The following is a 17776-nucleotide window of genomic DNA, read 5'->3' on the forward strand; positions in this document are numbered from 1 at the left end:
CTGCACGTTTCCATTAATTGTGCAGCCGGTGAAATAAGTCTCTGGTGACTGCATGGTGGACTGTCGCTTCACAGGCACAGCCGACTCTGCCTTCTGATCTGACAGTATGTTGCTTTTCTCCAAGTCATTGAGCTCCGCTGATGAAACACTGACAAACCTGGATGTGTGCTCAGATGGATTCAGCTTCTCCTCTCCCTCATCTTCCTCTGATGACCATTCATAGTTCAATTCAAAACTTATTTTAGGAAATAAATCCATATTTTTGGCTGTTTGACAGTGGATGAATTAATTAGCCTACAACGCAACTGCTGACCTAACTGACACTAACCGTCAGTTTTGATTTGATTGTTGATTGCAATCACCTGTATAACATCACGGTTTTACTGTCTCTCGACCAATCAGATTGCAGGGCTGGAACTAACTGTTATATAAAAGCTGTTATATCGCTCTCTTCAAAGCCACCAGACTCCTTTTACCTTGAAGAACACAGGAGCTGTTTGTCTACTGCTGGCTCGATCTGTTAGCTTGTTTGTTTTACTGAATTAACATTTTAAAGCATCAAAGTCACACAATAAGAGAGACAAACTAACAGAGAGAGGCAGTGATAGACCAGCGACTCCTGTGCTCTGTGAGGTAAATTTACTGGGGTTATCAAAGGAGTCTGGTGGCTTTAAAGAGAGCATACATTATTATAACAGCTACAGCTAACGGCAAAGTAAAGCAGTAAAAATATTCTACAAATAGTGTACACTTAAACTGATGTTGATTTTTTATAGGTGGCTAAAATACATTTTGGTGCTGCCCCCGTCCGGAGCAGTACATTGCTAATCCTTTGTGGCGGTACCCCTGCTTGCTTCTCTGAATTCGGGGCATGCTACTCCATTTACTGTAGGTAATACACTAACTATGCATAAGTACTAACTTGATACAACCCTGTTTAAAAAGAGCTGAACTGTCACTAACATTTGGCTTCCTGTCAACATTTCAAAGATTTCCTACATCTCTAAATTGGTTAGAGGCAAGAAGGTCAAGAGTCCGTACACATGATTTTGCAGGTTTTTGGGTGTACATGGAATGTGTGAGAATGGCCTTTTAGACTGTGTAAGGAGGTGTATGTGTGTGGGAGGGGGTCTTGTTTAGAAGTGGGAATTTTCCGTGTGGAGGAGTTGTTCTAGGTGCATCTGTTGACCAAGATACTCCCTTCTGTAAAGATATTTGAGGTGTGTGTGTGATCATGTTTGTTTCAGATTGACCTCATTGATCTCCCATCTCCTCCATAGTCTTTGACGTTTGACAGATGTGTAATCTCCCAGTAAGACAGGTCATATAGTAATTTACAAACAATGCAGTCTCTGTGGACCCACAGGGGAGTGTAAAATTGCACAAGACATGATTTCATCAAGTCGGTGAGAGTCCAGGCATGTCTCCAAGACAAATGGTTTGAGAATGTAACTGTTACACCGTATTTTGGAAGTGGAATGTTGGCACTACTGATGGTTTTGTATTCTCTTAAAAATGTCTTTGTGTATCAATTAAAACCACATATAGCTACAGGTGTATGATAGACGTCATGCCAACCTGTATTCAAGGTAGCAAATGACATTTGATTGACAAAATCTCATCATTTGTTTCTTATTTTGAGTTAAACCAGTTGGGCTTGTTATTCTCATCTTATTTCCACCATCAGGACTGTATTCATCTGCTGTGCACTCAAGGTTTTTAAATGTCAATAGTTTTTGCCCTTTGTGTTCTGTAAGATTTGAGAATTTGAAATGTAATGTAAATGTTAGAGGCCTGTTTTACCAGGCTTTCTTACCGATGTTGCTCAGTCCCACTGCTGTGCAGTGCTGCACAGGGCCACATGGGGGCAACATACATATGGACATGAAAGCACGTCATGGACATCCAGAGCATTTTGGTTGAATCGTTTATTTCCATCTGATTGCTATTATCCTCTGGACATAGGTGTCCCCCGACAGGCATGGATGTTGGTATAATGTTTTAGTACCTTGATTCTGTTAGGGCAACCATGGATAGTGTGCCTCTACACATGCATTACATGTATACTACTTGTTCCTATTTGGAGATACATCTGTGTCAGTAATATTTGTATGAACAGATTGACAATCTGTGTGTAAATGTGTAATCTGTAAATTGAAAACACCTTCCAGAAATACCAACAAAAAAAAGTAAACTCAAAAAATTGCTTTGCAAATACATAAATTCCACAAAAAACACAAAACAACATTTAATTCATTTACAAATAAGTGAAAAACATTTGCAGATATCCCCCTAACATTTACAGCTTTCAAACACATATTTGTGAATTCAGCTTTTATTTGTGAAACCCAGTTTTATGCTTGTGGATTTGCATTTTAAGCACTGAATCTTTTTGTTAATTTGTGGAATTTGTTTGTGTATTTGCAGATCTGTTTTATATTTGCAACATATTTTTGCGAGTTTAGAAATCTTGTTTGCATTTGTGAAAGCTGTTTTAGATTTACAGAGTACACATTTACACACAGATTGTCGATCTGTTGACACAAATAATATTGAGACAAATCTATTTCCATATTCCCAAAACACAGAAATTAATTGAAAGGGCCATAGCATAAAAATACACATTTTAACATCCTTAAATTGAGGCAAATAAAATGAGCATAAAAGTACATTGATAAACATGTATTTGTGACCAAAACCTAGTTAAAATGTTATATTTTTCTGACATTCTGGAGAATAACAACTGCCCCACATTTTTGTGAGTCAAATTATTAGCAAAGGGATTCCCTGAAACTGGGCTGAATAACACTCAGTCTTGTTGTTGTGGAGATAAAAACAAGATCACATCTGTGAGGTTCAGATGGGGTAAATTCCTAGCAGCACTAAAGGCTCGTACATTCACATTCACTTTGAAACAGGAGCTGATTGATGTGTATTGTCGCTGTAACTCAACAGCCTAAACTGTAGCCCTTCCCTCGCCTGTTTTTCAGCACCACAGCTCTTTCTTCTCCCCTTCCCATCCGGTTTTCCCCGGTTTCATCCACCTCCTTTCCGTTCTTGGAATATTTTATGTAAAAACGTGTCAGCTGAGCGGCAGGTGGGGGCGTTCCTGAATATATTATGCAAATGAGGCTCCTCTTAGCCAATCAGGAGGCGGCCTCGCGCTGTGTCGCTGGATAAATTATGCGGGCTGGTCCTCGGCTGCAGATTTTTGTGTAGAGCCGAGATGAGCTGACCTTGGATTGTATTCGTACCGCTGCGGTCGGTGCACGAGCTCTAACGGGTAGACTATAGGATAGTGTGGATGTGTCTCGCGGAGCTGGTCGCGAGGAGGTCGAGTCAGGACACGGGGCTGTTTGTTAGCGGACTGTAAAAACATGACCAGCATGAATACGCCGTGCTACACCGTGGCCATGGATCTAGGCGTCTGCCAGCTGAGAAATTTCTCTATATCGTTCCTGTCGTCGTTACTGAGCGCGGAGAGCTCGCACGTCAAGCTCGACAATAGGTAAATACTGTGTGGTAGAGACAGTCCTTTACACAGCCTGCTACTGCTGCTGCTAGTCAGGGCTCCCTTCACCACTAATGTCCCCACTGTGTGATGGAGGATGCTACAGTATCACTACACCCAGAGGCCACACTGCTATAAACGCTGAGGACAGGGCAGGAGGGATTGTTCACACCAGGCACCACGTTGATTTTATAGAAATTTCCAGAGGCTTCCAGTAACCACTCTCATTAATACAAAGGCAGAGAGGCTGCTTCTCCGTATAGGCTCTCCATCTTCTGTGTTACAGCACATAAAGGTTTAAAATGTTATATTAATTCATCCTTTCTTCTTTTGCAGTTCGTCAGGAGCCAGCGTTGTGGCCATAGACAACAAGATTGAACAAGCAATGGTGAGCTTTCTATGTGTTTCTTTCTTTAACGGTACACTGTGGAGAATGTCGACGACTATAATGACTGTTAATACATGTAATAAAACGGTATGGATATATTTTTCTTAATGATAGGACTTCAAACTATCCAGGGACTATTGTGAAGCCACTAACGTCAGTACTGCTGATAGCGTTTAACGTAATAAATGTGGGACAATAGTGAGTATTCCTGCAAATCTCTGGCAACAAAAACTTTTAAGAAGCTTATTGTGGATTAAAATAAATATATACTTGATATTGTACATTGGCGGTCCCTTCAGAAATAACTGTACGTTATTACGGTGCCAAAATACTGTTAATGCTGAAACAAAACGTAGAGTTTAAACCAACCTCTGTACCCAGCTTAAGACATTAAACTAATTTTTAAATCTCTTTATTATTACTGTAATAAATGTGTCGTTTTACTTTTGGTTATAATTCAGTCTCTCTGACAGGAAACGAAACGCACTTTTATTTTCTGTTTCGCTCTTCTCTGTTGTTGTCTCCGCTGTCAGCCTTGTTGCTAGGCAAACTGGAAGGCTCTCACGCCTCGTTATAAATATCTCGCCCTCTGATTGGCTAAGCAGTTAAATGTGGGCAGGGTTATTGACGTGGCATCCTGGGAATATACTCGCTCACGTTTTTCTCTTTATCAACTATTTATTATGTTATTATTGCCAGATTATTTTTGATATGGATTCAGTTTTAAAGGTCTGTTTCCACTTATGTCAGTGTCCATGTTAAGTTTATATTATTGTCAGGGAACAGTTATTTTATGCGTAATATTTATGGTTCTTTGTTGCAGCATCATTTCATATAATGTCTACATATAGTGCATTCCAGTAGTGAACATATGGGTAGCGTCAATCATTCATATGAAATATAAAATTGTCTGTATTGTTATAAATGGCTAATTCCCAGCTGTATGACATGATGAGTAGTTGCAATACAATTGTTTTCATTTCATTAAATCCAACTTCGTGAGGGGAAAAAAAAGGAATGAGCTGTTTCATATTGTGCTAGGTTACACAAGGGCCAACACTTTTATATCACTACAAATTTTCACTTTGTAAAATCTTTTATATCCACACTGAATAAGCCCAAAATATTTTTTAGTCAAACTTTAGAAAATGGTTCTTTTATGTTTCTTAATTTATATATAAGATTTTACCCATTTACAAAACATTGAACAGCATTTTATTAGTTGTCATCTAAGTTAGTTAGCTTGATATTCAGTTGTTATTTGAGTTTAACTTTTTATTATGCCAGAAGTTATTTGCAAGCAGGCAGAATCGTCAGCGTGTGACACTCGTTTCCATCCTCAGTCAAAAATAATGTCCACTCTATCTGATTTCTGGGGGAAGGGGTGGGGGTAGGATTTTCCCAAACCAGTCGCTAGAAACCAACATATCTGCCTGACTCTTATGTTATTTTAAATCCACACCAATGAATAGCCATGCCAACCTACCTGTTTTGCCAGTGTTTTAAGAATGGAGTGGTGCGAAGTCAAACAAACTACAATGTCGGGGGAAATTGAGAAGACATGTCTATTTAGAAAAGCCTCAATAGCAGCATCTATCTTGCCTGCAGTGCTCCCCATCATTGTTATTACTCCTCATTGGTTGTGGCACACTGTTTGATAATGCTTGACAACAGCATTACTCCTGCCCGTAGTGCTGACTGGCTAATTGTTAGTCTCCCTGTGGTGCCCATTGGTTGTTTTTTATTTCAACTGAGAAACTGCTGTTTCATGTCTCGATGCCAGACTAATCAGTCAACTCTGTGGAGTGGGCGGATTCAAAGATTCAAAAGTCTGAATCCAGGCGAAGAAGTTAGATTACATATTACAAAGTAAATCTGAGAAGTAAAGATTGGGCCCTTGGTTAGACAAGGTTAGTTTTCTTTTGTGGGAATTTGTTGATATGTCCGAGTCATAAACCCATATCTCTGTCTGCCCCAGGACCTGGTGAAGAGTCACCTGATGTACGCCGTGCGTGAGGAGGTGGAGGTCCTAAAGGAGCAGATCAAGGAGCTGATCGACCGTAACTCCCAGTTGGAGCAGGAAAACACCCTGTTGAAGACGCTGGCCAGCCCAGAGCAGATGGCCCAGTTCCAGGCCCAGGTTCAGACCGGCTCCCCGCCTGCTCCTCCAACAGCTGCCACACCGGGACCCCCGAGCGCCGCTGCCCTCGCCCAACCCACCTCGCACAGCTCTGGCCCCTCGGCGTAGCCTGGTCTGCACTGACAGACAGACAGACAGACAGACATTTCTGACTGACTTTTCGGTTCTGCTGCGGCAGCAGAGCTAAACCTTGCCTTCTACAGCAGGAGGTTACGCTGTTAAGACAAGAATTTGCACATATTTATCTCTCAGAAGGATGCAGCTAGCAGGACGAGCGGTGCGCTGCTTTACAGCACGGTGGTGGAGGGTGACAATCTTGACATGCTGTAAAGGGGGGGATTGGTTTCAGCGGAGGATTGAATCATCGAACATTTGCCAAATAACCCTTGGACATATCAACTAGAATGTCTTACCAAGAAGAAACAAAACAGCTTATCAGTGGCGACAATATACTTAGCTATAGATTAAAAACAAAAAAAATCACTGTGCCTGTGTCTGGATTTTAAGTGATGTCGATTTTACTGATGATGACGGTGGGAGAGCAGGAGGTGGAGGATTGTATTGGTTGTTACCTTTTCTTGCTGAATGATGTAAATAAAAGCGGTTCTCTCTCAAGGGTAGATCCTAACGTTACAGGCTGAGAGATTTGAGAGAGAGGAAAAAGCCTTCTCAGAGTGACAAATGAAGAATGTGAGCAATTATTATGACAGAGTCCCCATCTGGAATGGGGGAGTCTGGGGCGGGCTGGGGAGGGGGCGGGTGGGTATTCTTGAACAACACTTGGCAGCATTGATGACGTTACTTCAACTGTGGGTTGGTGGGATGAACAAAACGTGGTTTCTTATGGAGATGATGATATTCTATTTCAGTATTTCACTTTCAAGCTCCTCATTTTGCCCTCGATAAAGCTCATCATTGCTGTTCTCTCAACCCTGCAGTGGCATGTAATTTAAACCTTATTTGACAGGGTTGAGACATTGGGCTAAGCTGCATTTTCTTTTTTTTTCCTAAAAAGTTTGATGGGCAGAAGATGATGTATATTTCTGTATAGTGTAAGTACCATGTAAAATAGTGAGGAGAAAGGAGAAAAACAACAGAGGCTATCTTGGCCACACAGATTGAAGCGGGTGAGCGGGGAACGTGCTGGTCTTGCCCAGTCTGTGTCGTCTATTTTTAATGCTGTATTTTCAAGACTGTGGAGGAACGGGAGTTTAGGTTATTTAACTGACAACACACAGACAACAACGGTGTCCATATCCCTTACTGCTACATTAACTCTTACTGTAAAATCATCTTCACTTGGTTCCTTTTCTTTCTGGAGTATTGCACCTTTATCATTTTTTTTATTTGACAGTGAAGTACTTTTGGATGAACAATATCTTAAAACTCAACATTTAAAAAAGACACAAAAACAAACTCTAGAGATGTTTTTTCTTTCTTTTTCATTCTGTGTATCAGTTGTATGCTCATGTTCTGTGCATGTTTCTGCAAAGACCGGTTGAGATATTGTAACATACATACCACAATTGCACTTGACAGCTGCACTTCACAACTTTTAATAAACATGCTTAAGGAAGAATAACCACTGGATCACCTTCTCTTTCTTATTCCGTCTCATGGCTTCTGGGCTCGGTCAGTCTGTCGGAGGTGACCATGTAAAGGTTCACTACGCCTTTGGGTGCTAAAGGGCAGTTTGTCTCCTGTCACATGTGGAGTCATGCTGCTTCTTACATCCATGGTATGCAGCTTCAGGGTGTTATTAAATGGAGCTTTATGACTGTACATCATGTTGTTGAACCCTGTTGTTGGCTGAGAGGCAAAGTCATAGCCTGGTTGTGTCTGGATTGAAGCTGCTCCTAGATGACCTTCATAGATTAATTTAAGGTTCAACCAAAAACAATTGGTAAGGTTAAGATTCCTACAAAGTTTCTCTGCAATTTAGCACCACTTAAATTCAGACAATATATATTTTGTTTGCAAAAAAGGGCAAGGATACAATTCAACATACAAAGAGTAAGATGTCTAATAATAAATAATTGATGAACACCTACTTACTTGTGTTTAAAGTAAGTCCTCCAGAGACCAACAACTGCTTTTAAACTAAATGCAACAAGCTAAACTAGCTAAAATAAGTTTCAGAGCTTGGTCTCTAAAGGGCTTTAATAAGTAATAAGTAATTACACACTCCTTAAGGCAACTTTAATTAAAGTTATTAGGAAATATTTGACAGTCTCCCCTTACTGCCACACTTGAGTGGATCTATTTTTGTAGTATCTTTCTGGGAGAGAGATTTAATGGCTGTGATAAGAAGGAAACATCCATTTTAAAACCAGATGTCCCACGGAACCTTAAAGTCTTAGAAGGCATTGAAATAATTAAAAATAAGGACTTAATTGGCATTAAAATGTATTAAATCAATCTTTCAAAAGTCTTACAAATGCTAAGATGGGGAAGTAGGTTTTTTTTTAATTTGACATTACATTGCAAAATCTCAGAATGATTGGTAACTTTAACAAAAACAAATACCTCTCGCATTAATGTCACCAAAAAGTCATGTTTTATGATACAATATATGTTTGGGCTAAATTCTCCCGAACCCTAAGTAACTGATGTTGGTTTATTTATTTTTTCTTCAGTTGTGGTAATTGTAAGATTGGCTTTAAATTTAATTCCAAGTGGCATTAAAAAGGTCTTAACACACCGCCGATATTGTGGTGACAGACGCTCACAAATGGCCTAACATTAACAAACGGTCGACCATTGGCTTTGTGTCAGCGCCTAAATGCTATTAAGTCTGGAGCTGCCCCATACACAGTGAATGGTTACAGATGTTCTAGATCAGTGGTTCCAAACTAGTGAGTCGTGGTCCATTCTTAAAGGACCACAAGTCACTTGCAAATGTGTCAAGTTTATTTAAAAAAACACTTTGTTTTGAAGTAAAGTGAATTTCGGATGTGGAGCTTTTATTTTCAAGTGCTGTATCCTGCTGTAGATTGAGTGATTAGCAGTCAGCTACTTGACAGAGACAGTAAACTAGCTCGAGGATGTGGCCAACCACAACTGTGACGCTGATTGTATTAAGCTGTGTGGACCTTTAACTATGACTAAGGAGAAATCTGGACCTGTGGCTGGACCAATTGAGAACCACTGTTCTAGATGACACTGAGAGCACACAGGGAAATGTTCTGAGTATTTTATGTCTATGGAGCAGCTCCAGACTTTATACCCTGTGACACCACAAGTTTGAGACTTCCTTCTCTGGTTTCTGGCTTTGAGAGAGAGTAGCTCATGTTCACAAATATTGATTGAACTTTCCTAGGCCATGGCGATAACATAATGGGATTCTTAGGTGGTGTTCCCTTCTAAGAGCTGTACAAGACATCCTGATGCTTCAAAATTAATAACACAGTTATTAATGTCATCCAGGATGTAAAGACCCTATAAAGTGTCCTGACAGTACAGTGTGTGTGTGTGTGTGTGTGTGTGTGTGTGTGTGTGTGTGTATGTGTGAGCACTGATAAACACAGGGAGTCTACAAAAACAAGTAAAACTGGGTGCTCCCTAAATGTTTGACATTTATTTGAAAAAAGATTCTTCTCACATAACACAGACACTTAAACAGACAGATATGGCACATCATCAGCAGGAATCACTGGCTACACACACTCTCACGTCAACAGTCACAACTTCACACATACACTCACACACGCACAGGTGCCAAGTGAGTAATGAGACACACAAGTTCTCCAGCCGGCGTGGTTTTAGACTGTCCATAGAAAAGCTGTCAGTACCACAGACTGCAACACTGTAAACGCTGATCGAGGGCGGGGGGGTGTGTCCCCAGGAGGGGCTGGTGGAGGCGGTGGTCGGGGAAGCTTATCTCTCTCTCTCTCTCTCTCTCTCTCTGAGGTCTGCCGGATCCAAAGCTTTGGCGTCAGTCTCTGGGTCTCTGGAAGGGGTCAGGGGTGTGCAGGTGCGGGCTAGCCAGGCTCAGTGAGGGCATGAGGGGGGTGTGAGAGTCCGGATGCTCCTTCTGCATCACATCCCCATACGGATGCTCTGGATGATCTGAAATATGGCTGAGAGAGCACAACCAAAACAGAGCTGTCAGGACCCGGCGCGTTCTCATAGAGCATACAGTAAATGATGTGAGGCTATGAATGGACACATTATGGTACCTAACAGTGTGACTATAAGTGAGGGACATGGGCCTTTTTCAAAAACTTTTGACATGTCACAATAGGAAAAGCATGCGTAAATAATGAAATCAATTTAGCTGGGGCCTTGGGCCTCATTACAGAAACTTCCTATTACTGAAACCGTATCAGTTTAAGATGATGGTGAATATTTTGGGTATTACAGAAACATGCTAATCAATGACAAATTCTCCCATATTGTAGGATAGGAATTTAGCTATTACAAAACTGTCCTAACTTAGGGATTTCCCAGGTTAGGAAAATAGGTTGGGTTGGCACAGACCCCATCCTGCCAAAAATGGCAGCAGCACTGTTGTAAAGTCTGTATAGCACTGATGATGAAGACAGAAAAGAACATGAACACCAAAATATAAAGACTGAAAGGCTGCTCAAAGCATATGATGATGCTTTGAATTTCATAGACCATTTACTAATGGTATATATTGATTGCCAGATGATGATTTGAGTTTGACTGACATGCTACATCAGGCTCTCAAGACGCCGGCAAGGAGGCATGGGGCTCTGACGGTGGCTGTACACATCACAAATGCACCTCGTCTTTTTTTCTAATGCTGTGCTCACACTACGATTGACACAGCAACAGGCAACAAGACATTTTCAGTAGATGACGGTAAACTGTAGCTACACTTGTCGCTGCCGACAGGTGTGACACGTTACAAATCAAAGTTGAGTTGGCCCCAACTTTTTTCAGCGCTCCAACGATGCAGCTATTTCTAGCTGTGGCACTGCAGTATTAAGCCAAGTTAGCTGATGCTATGCTAGCTTTATGTGCATTGCGGTGCACATGAGGATATAACAGGACTGCAAAATGTGATGTTAAAATGGGGCCCAGACATTGATCAAAAGCAGAGATATTTTCATGACCAAATACAAATTAAAGATGATGTTCAGTTGAGGTACTTTTTTAGCAGACACACACAAGCCCAATCCTGACATAACTATGTTAATCAACGCCTGAGCAACACTTCTGCTGTGTTCTCACTAGGAGCAACACAGCAAGAGCGTGATCAGCTACATTATCACTGAGTCACCGCTTATAACGTAGTTGCGTTGTGACAAGCTTGTGTGTGTCTGCTACTGGTCACAAAGCACCTTGACTGAACGCAGTGGCTTAAGGTAGTTACAACGGGGCCCAGTTAATGCTATTATGACAGCCCTAGTGTACCCAATCATACACATGTTGTCTCGTCACATGCACTGTCTATATTTATGTCCCTGACTTCACATCATCTTTAGTTTGTATTGGGTCATTGGGCATTGGGCCCCATTTTGACATCAGATTTTGCCGTCCCACTGCATCCCTGTGTGCACTACAATACACATAAAGCTAGCATAGCATCAGCAAACTAAGCTAAATAACACAGCACCACAGCTAGAAACAAAAGGCTGGCCAGCTCAACTTTCGTTTGTGGTGCGTCATACCTGTCGGCGGCGACAAGTGTCCGGTGTCAGTTTGTAGCTTCATGCCACTGTCTCCGTTGAAAATGAATCATGGCCTGTTTCGTTGTCGCTCGCAGTGTGATCACAGCATTAGGGTAACTTTCAGACTGAGGATGCAGATCTGTCCTTAAAATCACAGCCTTGCATCTCACGCGACATCACAGAGGTCACCCAAGCTATCTGCACTCTGGTGCTGTGATATTTATGTTTCCCACCAAACAAAACGCCTGTCTTTTTGTTTATGATAGCAAGCGAACTAGCCAGAGACAAGTGAGCGCAGTTGATATTATGGCTTGTTCATGGACACAGCCATGATTTTAGGAATTGCTTCTGTAATAGAGGATAAGATTTTTCCTATCTTTGAAACTAAAGACAGGACAAGCAGTGAGGATATTGTTCCTGTTATGAGGCCCCTGTTATTATTCATAATGAACCACTGTCACACTGTCATGTCTTACTGTGATCCACTATCTTACAATCATGTTAATCTACTGTAATCAACCACCATATTAGCTACATGAGCTTACAATCAACATAGGGCAATAACTCTGCATAAACACATGCTTTATTCTGCAGGTACAAAAGGTCCATACCTGATCCACACACTACAAATACAAAGAGGGCGAGCAGCCAGGGACCCACAGGGTACTTCTCCTCCTGTGGTCGCTATTGGAAAGACACACACACACACACACACACACACACACACACATATCTTACATTAGCATTACTGCTACAACAGAAAAACCGCTTGAATGCGGATAGATTTACAGAGAGGTTTCCCATTCCAACCACTCTCTCAGGTTGTTGTTGCTGCTGCTTTCTGCTCAGTCACTCTTTCTCCTCAAGCCCAAAGCCACCACACATTATCTTGTTTGTGGTGATGCTCACCACAATGTGCACAATAACAACACTGTGACTGCGCTGAACAAACCCAAGGGTCTGATTATACACTGAAAGGTGCTGAGCTCATTTTTTCCAAATCGTGGCTCATGTTGAAAAGATGAGTGGAACAGCACGAGACGTCAGTCTGGGCAGATTAAGGGAGAACCCGCCAGCTTCCACCAGATGACATCATCTGTTTGGACGGCTACATGTTTGTCTGCCCTTGGTGAGGGAAGTTGTTACAGTCAGTGATGATACAGTCAGTGAGGAGCCGGAACAGCGTAGATGTCTGACATTTAAGCTACTGTTCAAACAATATATAATGACAGAGGAAGGGGAGGATAATAATGTCAGATTGGGATTGTTGGGTTGTTAGCAAAGGTTTTAAAGGGATGAGCAGGACTATAAAATTCCCCCTGAGTCAATCCTCATCAATAAACACTACTAAGTGAGTTGCTTCAAGTATGTGGTAATTATGGTATATCTCAACAAACTGAATACACAACCATTTAAATAATGGGCGGATAGGACAGTGTTTGGAAGAAAAAATCAGCTACAGTATGGAAACACATGCCCTTTTCTGGGATGATGACATTACAGCAGAGAGGAGGAAAAGTCTTTTCCTGTCACGTATTAAGAATGGCAAGATTTTACTCAAGATGTCGACATTAAAAGTGCATATGTTAATATCAGATTCAGGAGGAAGATAGCTCATGTTCCACAGAGGGATTAATGGAAAATATTCGCTGCCCTGGAGCTGCTGGTTGTATCCCATGATCCTCCTCAGCCTTCCTCTGCTGTCCCTAGAAACTACCACAGCAGCTACTAAATGGACCTTTGGTGAGTTTGTTGAGACATAATATTCATGATTTTTATTTGTGATTATTCATTTGTGACTATTTATGTAAACCGTGTTTTTTAATTATTTTTTGATTACCAAATTTCTTCTATTACATGTAAAAAAAATGGTTGAATTATTATCGTAATTTGCCTGAGGTCACGCTGTTTTGTGAAACCAACAGACCAGTCTAAAATCAAGAAGGTACTTAATTTGATTGTATAATTTTTTTTTTTTTTTTTTTTTTTTACAGAAGAAAACTATCACACTAGGGTTGCAACTAACAATTATTTTCATTGTCGATTAATCTGTAGATTATTTTCTTGATAAATCAATTAGTTGTCTGGTCTGTAAAATGTCAGAAAAAAAAAAAAATGTCGATCAGTGTTTCCCAAAGCCCACAAGGACGTCCTCAAATGTCTTGTTTTTCCATGACTCAGAGACATTCAGTTTACTGTCACAGAGGAGTAAAGAAACCAGATAATATTCACATTTAAAAAGTTACAATCAAAGAAGTTTGACTTTTTTTCATTACCAGGGTTCCCCACACATTTTTACCAATACATTTTCAAAAATGTTTCCAGAATATTTAACCCCATTTCCATGACTTAATGTAAGTAGTTAAATGTGTCAGCCTATATAATAATACAGGCATACATGATTACACACACATTGCCCAGGCATTTGCGGACAAGCAAACTGCTAGTGTTTGCTAATTTTACTCACTAATTAGACATTCCCACTGCCACCTTGCTGCATATGCCCCCTTCCACTAGACCAAACCAGCACAATAGGGTACTTCACAAAACATCAAAGCCAAGGACAGAAAACTTAAGATCCTGTAGATACTATCAATTTAAATGCAATTTGACCTGTGTTTGGATTATAATGTTGACAAGCTTGCATGCATTTAGACAGCACGGTGGAGCAGTGGTTAGCACTGTCGCCTCATAGCAAGAGGGTTCCTAGTTTGAACCCGGGGTGGAGGAGCCCTTCTTTGCAGAGTTTGCATGTTCTGCCCGTGTCAGCGTGGGTCTTCTCTGGGTACTCCAGCTTCCTCCCACAGTCCAAAGACATGCAGGTTAATTGGTGACTCTAAATTGTCCGTAGGTGTGAATGTGAGTGTGAATGGTTGTCTGTCTCTATGTGTCAGCCCTGTGATAGTCTGGTGACCTGTCCAGGGTGTACCCTGCCTCTCACCCAGTGTCAGCTGGGATAGGCTCCAGCCCCCCCGCGGCCCCTAACAGGATAAGAAGTTATGGAAAATGAATGAGGGCGGCACGGTGGTGTGGTGGTTAGCACTCTCGCCTCACAGCAAGAGGGTTGCCGGTTCAATCCCGAGTGTGGGAGCCCTTCTGTGCGGAGTTTGCATGTTCTCCCCGTGTCAGCGTGGGTTCTCTCCGGGCACTCTGGCTTCCTCCCACAGTCCAAAGACATGCAGATTGGGGACTAGGTTAATTGATAACTCTAAATTGTCCGTAGGTGTGAATGTGAGTGTGAATGGTTGTTTGTCTCTATGTGTCAGCCCTGCGATAGTCTGGCGACCTGTCCAGGGTGTACCCCGCCTCTCGTCTGATGTCAGCTGGGATAGGCTCCAGCCCCCCCCCGCGACCCTCAAGAGGATGAAGCGGTTAGAAGATGAATGAATGGAAAATGAATGAATGAATGTATGCACTTATTGCTTGTTGAACAATAATATTCTATATCTAATATTGTTTTGCAATCTTGCCTGAACCTGAGTGTACACCTAATATAAGGTTGATCACCATCATGTGGATCAATGACCCAACACCATAGGCGTTTCTAGCCCATTTTTGGGGGTGCTGAAGCACCCCTAAATTGAATCCCAGCACCCCTAAAATTTGAGAGATTTTAGGGGTGCCTCAAAAATGGTTTGATCCACCCTATCCCTCCCACCTTTCCCCGACTCGGGCTCTGAGCGCTCTATCTGCACATAGCAATGCGCTGCCCTCCAGAGTGGGTGATATGCTGTAGTGGTGTAAGTACCTGGCTTAAACCAGGATATGTGACACATTTCTTAACTTCTACCATTGAATACCAACACATCATTATCATTACCAGTCCTCATTTTTGCTGCATTTAATCATAGGTCACTGTTTATGTTGTTAGGTAGGAGTTAGCTGATGTTTTTTCTAGCTAGGAAACATTACAGGTGGTCAGTACCACTGTCCTCTGTTTGAATTGGAATGAGAGAAGCTAGCTGTTGTGTCATGTGCATGTGTTAATATTAAAGCCAAGGTGCTACTGACTAGCTAACTGACTGGATGCCCATTAACATTATAAGTCCTATTGTGACAAGAAGGGAAAAGGCAGAGACAAACATTGAAAAAGTCAATTACTGTTAATATGTGAAAAGGCAGAGACAAACATTGAAAAAGTCAATTACTGTTAATATGTTAATGTTACATGTTTTGCATTGCATTTCAAATAAAAGTCAAAAAAATCAGCCCAAGGTCCATTTTTGGTATTTTTGGTACTCACTATGGGGGACTGGTTTACTCCAGAAACATACATACTGTTTATGTGTATGTTGAGGAGCTGCTGTATCAAAATGAGTTGTCTTCCCCCAGAAATTAGGGTTACGATATGTTTCTTTTATGATTCCAATCCATTCCTCTTTTGCTGTGGCTCAGCATTTAAATAACCTTTATCAGATTTGATGGTTTAGTCACAGACTTTCCCAAAAAGTGTTTTTCTTTCACAAATGTGGAAATGAAATTGTGTTAAAATGTACAAAACAGTGAAATTTATCTTGCCTGGCCGGGCAGCTCTCTGGGTGCTCAGCACCCCTAAACCTCTGATCCTAGATCCGCCCCTGCCCAACACAAAGGGCGGATATTGCTAACCAGACATCTATATGTGTATAGCAATAGGCAAAATAATGTATATCTAAGACTTTTCCCAAAACATTCTGTTAATTCCACAGCACTTCCAGGCCTGGAAAACTCATTAATTTATTCATTATCTGTACTGCTTATCCTGTTGGGGGTCGCAGGTGTGTTGGAGCCTATCCCAGCTGACATTGGCCGAGAGGCAGGGTACACCCTGTTCAGGTCGCCAGACTATCGCAATGCTGACACATAGAGACAGACAACCATTCACGCTCACATTCACACCTACGGGCAATTAACCTGCATGTCTTTGGACTGTGGGAGGAAGCCAGAGTACCCGGAGAAAACCCACGCTGACACAGGGAGAACATGCAAACTCAAGAGAGTGCTCCCCCACCTTAAGGTTTGAACCAGGAACCTTCTTGCTGTGAGGCGACTGCTAACCACTGCACCCCATGCCACCATGCCACCTTAACTTTTCCAGGAATTTCAAGACCGTGGGAACCCTGACTTACTCACTATCAAATTAGTTGATGACTAATCGAATATTCGCTGCAGCTCTGTATCACATATACATTTGAGAGTGAATTTTTGGTACTTCTGCTTTATAAATTGATTGGAACAATTTATTCATTATTAGTATTTGATTGATTAATGGCTTCACTTGGGTACTTTTTAAAAGTCCTCCCCATTCACACTAGGCATTTATTCAATACACCAAGCAGCACTAGGTTCAGTTATTTTCCAGCCTATTTATAACCTGTTCATCTTTTATTCTCACTATTGTATTTTAAACTAAGTATAAGGTGAAGTAGCACTGCGGAGGGCGGTGACGAGTGAATCCAGTGAATAAATGACATGTTAATGAAACAGCTCAGCCTGCAGGGTCATAATGTACACTGAATCTATCACTGAGGACCACACGGTGCTTTAAAGGTGCTGCTGTGTGACATATAGCAGGGCACCATCTCCATCTCCATCACCACTATCACCACCATCATCATCATCATCATCATGCTGCTGTATCCATACCGGAGTGAACGTCACCTATCTGGGCTAATGTCATGCTGGCATCTCGCTGTCAGTGAACGGCTCACCAGCGTCTTGGCTACGTTTCCTCTCTGCGTGATGTTCTTGCTGTGTTTCTCGTTGGCCATGCGGATCCTCTGTTTAGCCACCATCTTCCGGAACAATTATATAACACCGGGGGTAAATTAGTCTGTAGCTTTATTTTCTGAAGCTGCAGGCTGTCGACAGCACCGCTGCATCAAGCTAGGAGACCTCTGACACAATAACATCGGAAACCCGACGATATTTCTTTCAAAATAAGAGCATGTGGTAAAAATGGGGCAGTGTTTGCGTTTCAAGAAGCGGTACGGAGCAAAATTTGTATTTTACACACTGCTAACAAGTGGCTTTATATTTCTCGTCGTATTTCATCGTGTTTTTCAAATATTCAAAACAACTTAAACGCGAACTGTTTGTCTAAACCTTTATTCTGAAAG

General features: G+C 41.6%; 2 protein-coding genes across 4 annotated transcripts in view; one reads left to right on the forward strand and one right to left on the reverse strand.

Annotated features, from left to right (window-relative positions):
• Window positions 1-7622, forward strand: part of LOC126393563 (TSC22 domain family protein 1-like) — a 37144-nt gene extending 29522 nt beyond the window's left edge. For 2 of the 3 annotated variants that reach the window (XM_050049773.1, XM_050049775.1), the window contains exons 2-3: window positions 3848-3899; window positions 5878-7622. In XM_050049773.1, the coding sequence (XP_049905730.1) occupies window positions 3848-3899; window positions 5878-6147 (322 nt within the window). In that variant the 3' untranslated portion in view covers window positions 6148-7622. Of the gene's footprint in view, window positions 1-3014; window positions 3509-3847; window positions 3900-5877 lie in introns of those variants that run through there. The other variant, XM_050049774.1, reaches the window with a different exon arrangement.
• Window positions 7623-9604: 1982 nt separating this feature from the next.
• serp2 (stress-associated endoplasmic reticulum protein family member 2) lies at window positions 9605-17553 on the reverse strand. The gene is made up of 3 exons (XM_050049832.1): window positions 17369-17553; window positions 12290-12362; window positions 9605-10118 (listed from the first exon to the last, which is right to left on the reverse strand). Exons 1-3 carry the CDS (start codon window positions 17450-17452, stop codon window positions 10078-10080), a joined length of 198 nt encoding a protein of 65 aa, XP_049905789.1. The 5' UTR covers window positions 17453-17553; the 3' UTR covers window positions 9605-10077.
• Between the last annotated feature and the right edge of the window lie 223 nt (window positions 17554-17776).

The sequence above is a fragment of the Epinephelus moara genome, chromosome 7 (genome assembly GCF_006386435.1).
Source record: "Epinephelus moara isolate mb chromosome 7, YSFRI_EMoa_1.0, whole genome shotgun sequence".
NCBI classification, from domain to species: domain Eukaryota; kingdom Metazoa; phylum Chordata; class Actinopteri; order Perciformes; family Serranidae; genus Epinephelus; species Epinephelus moara.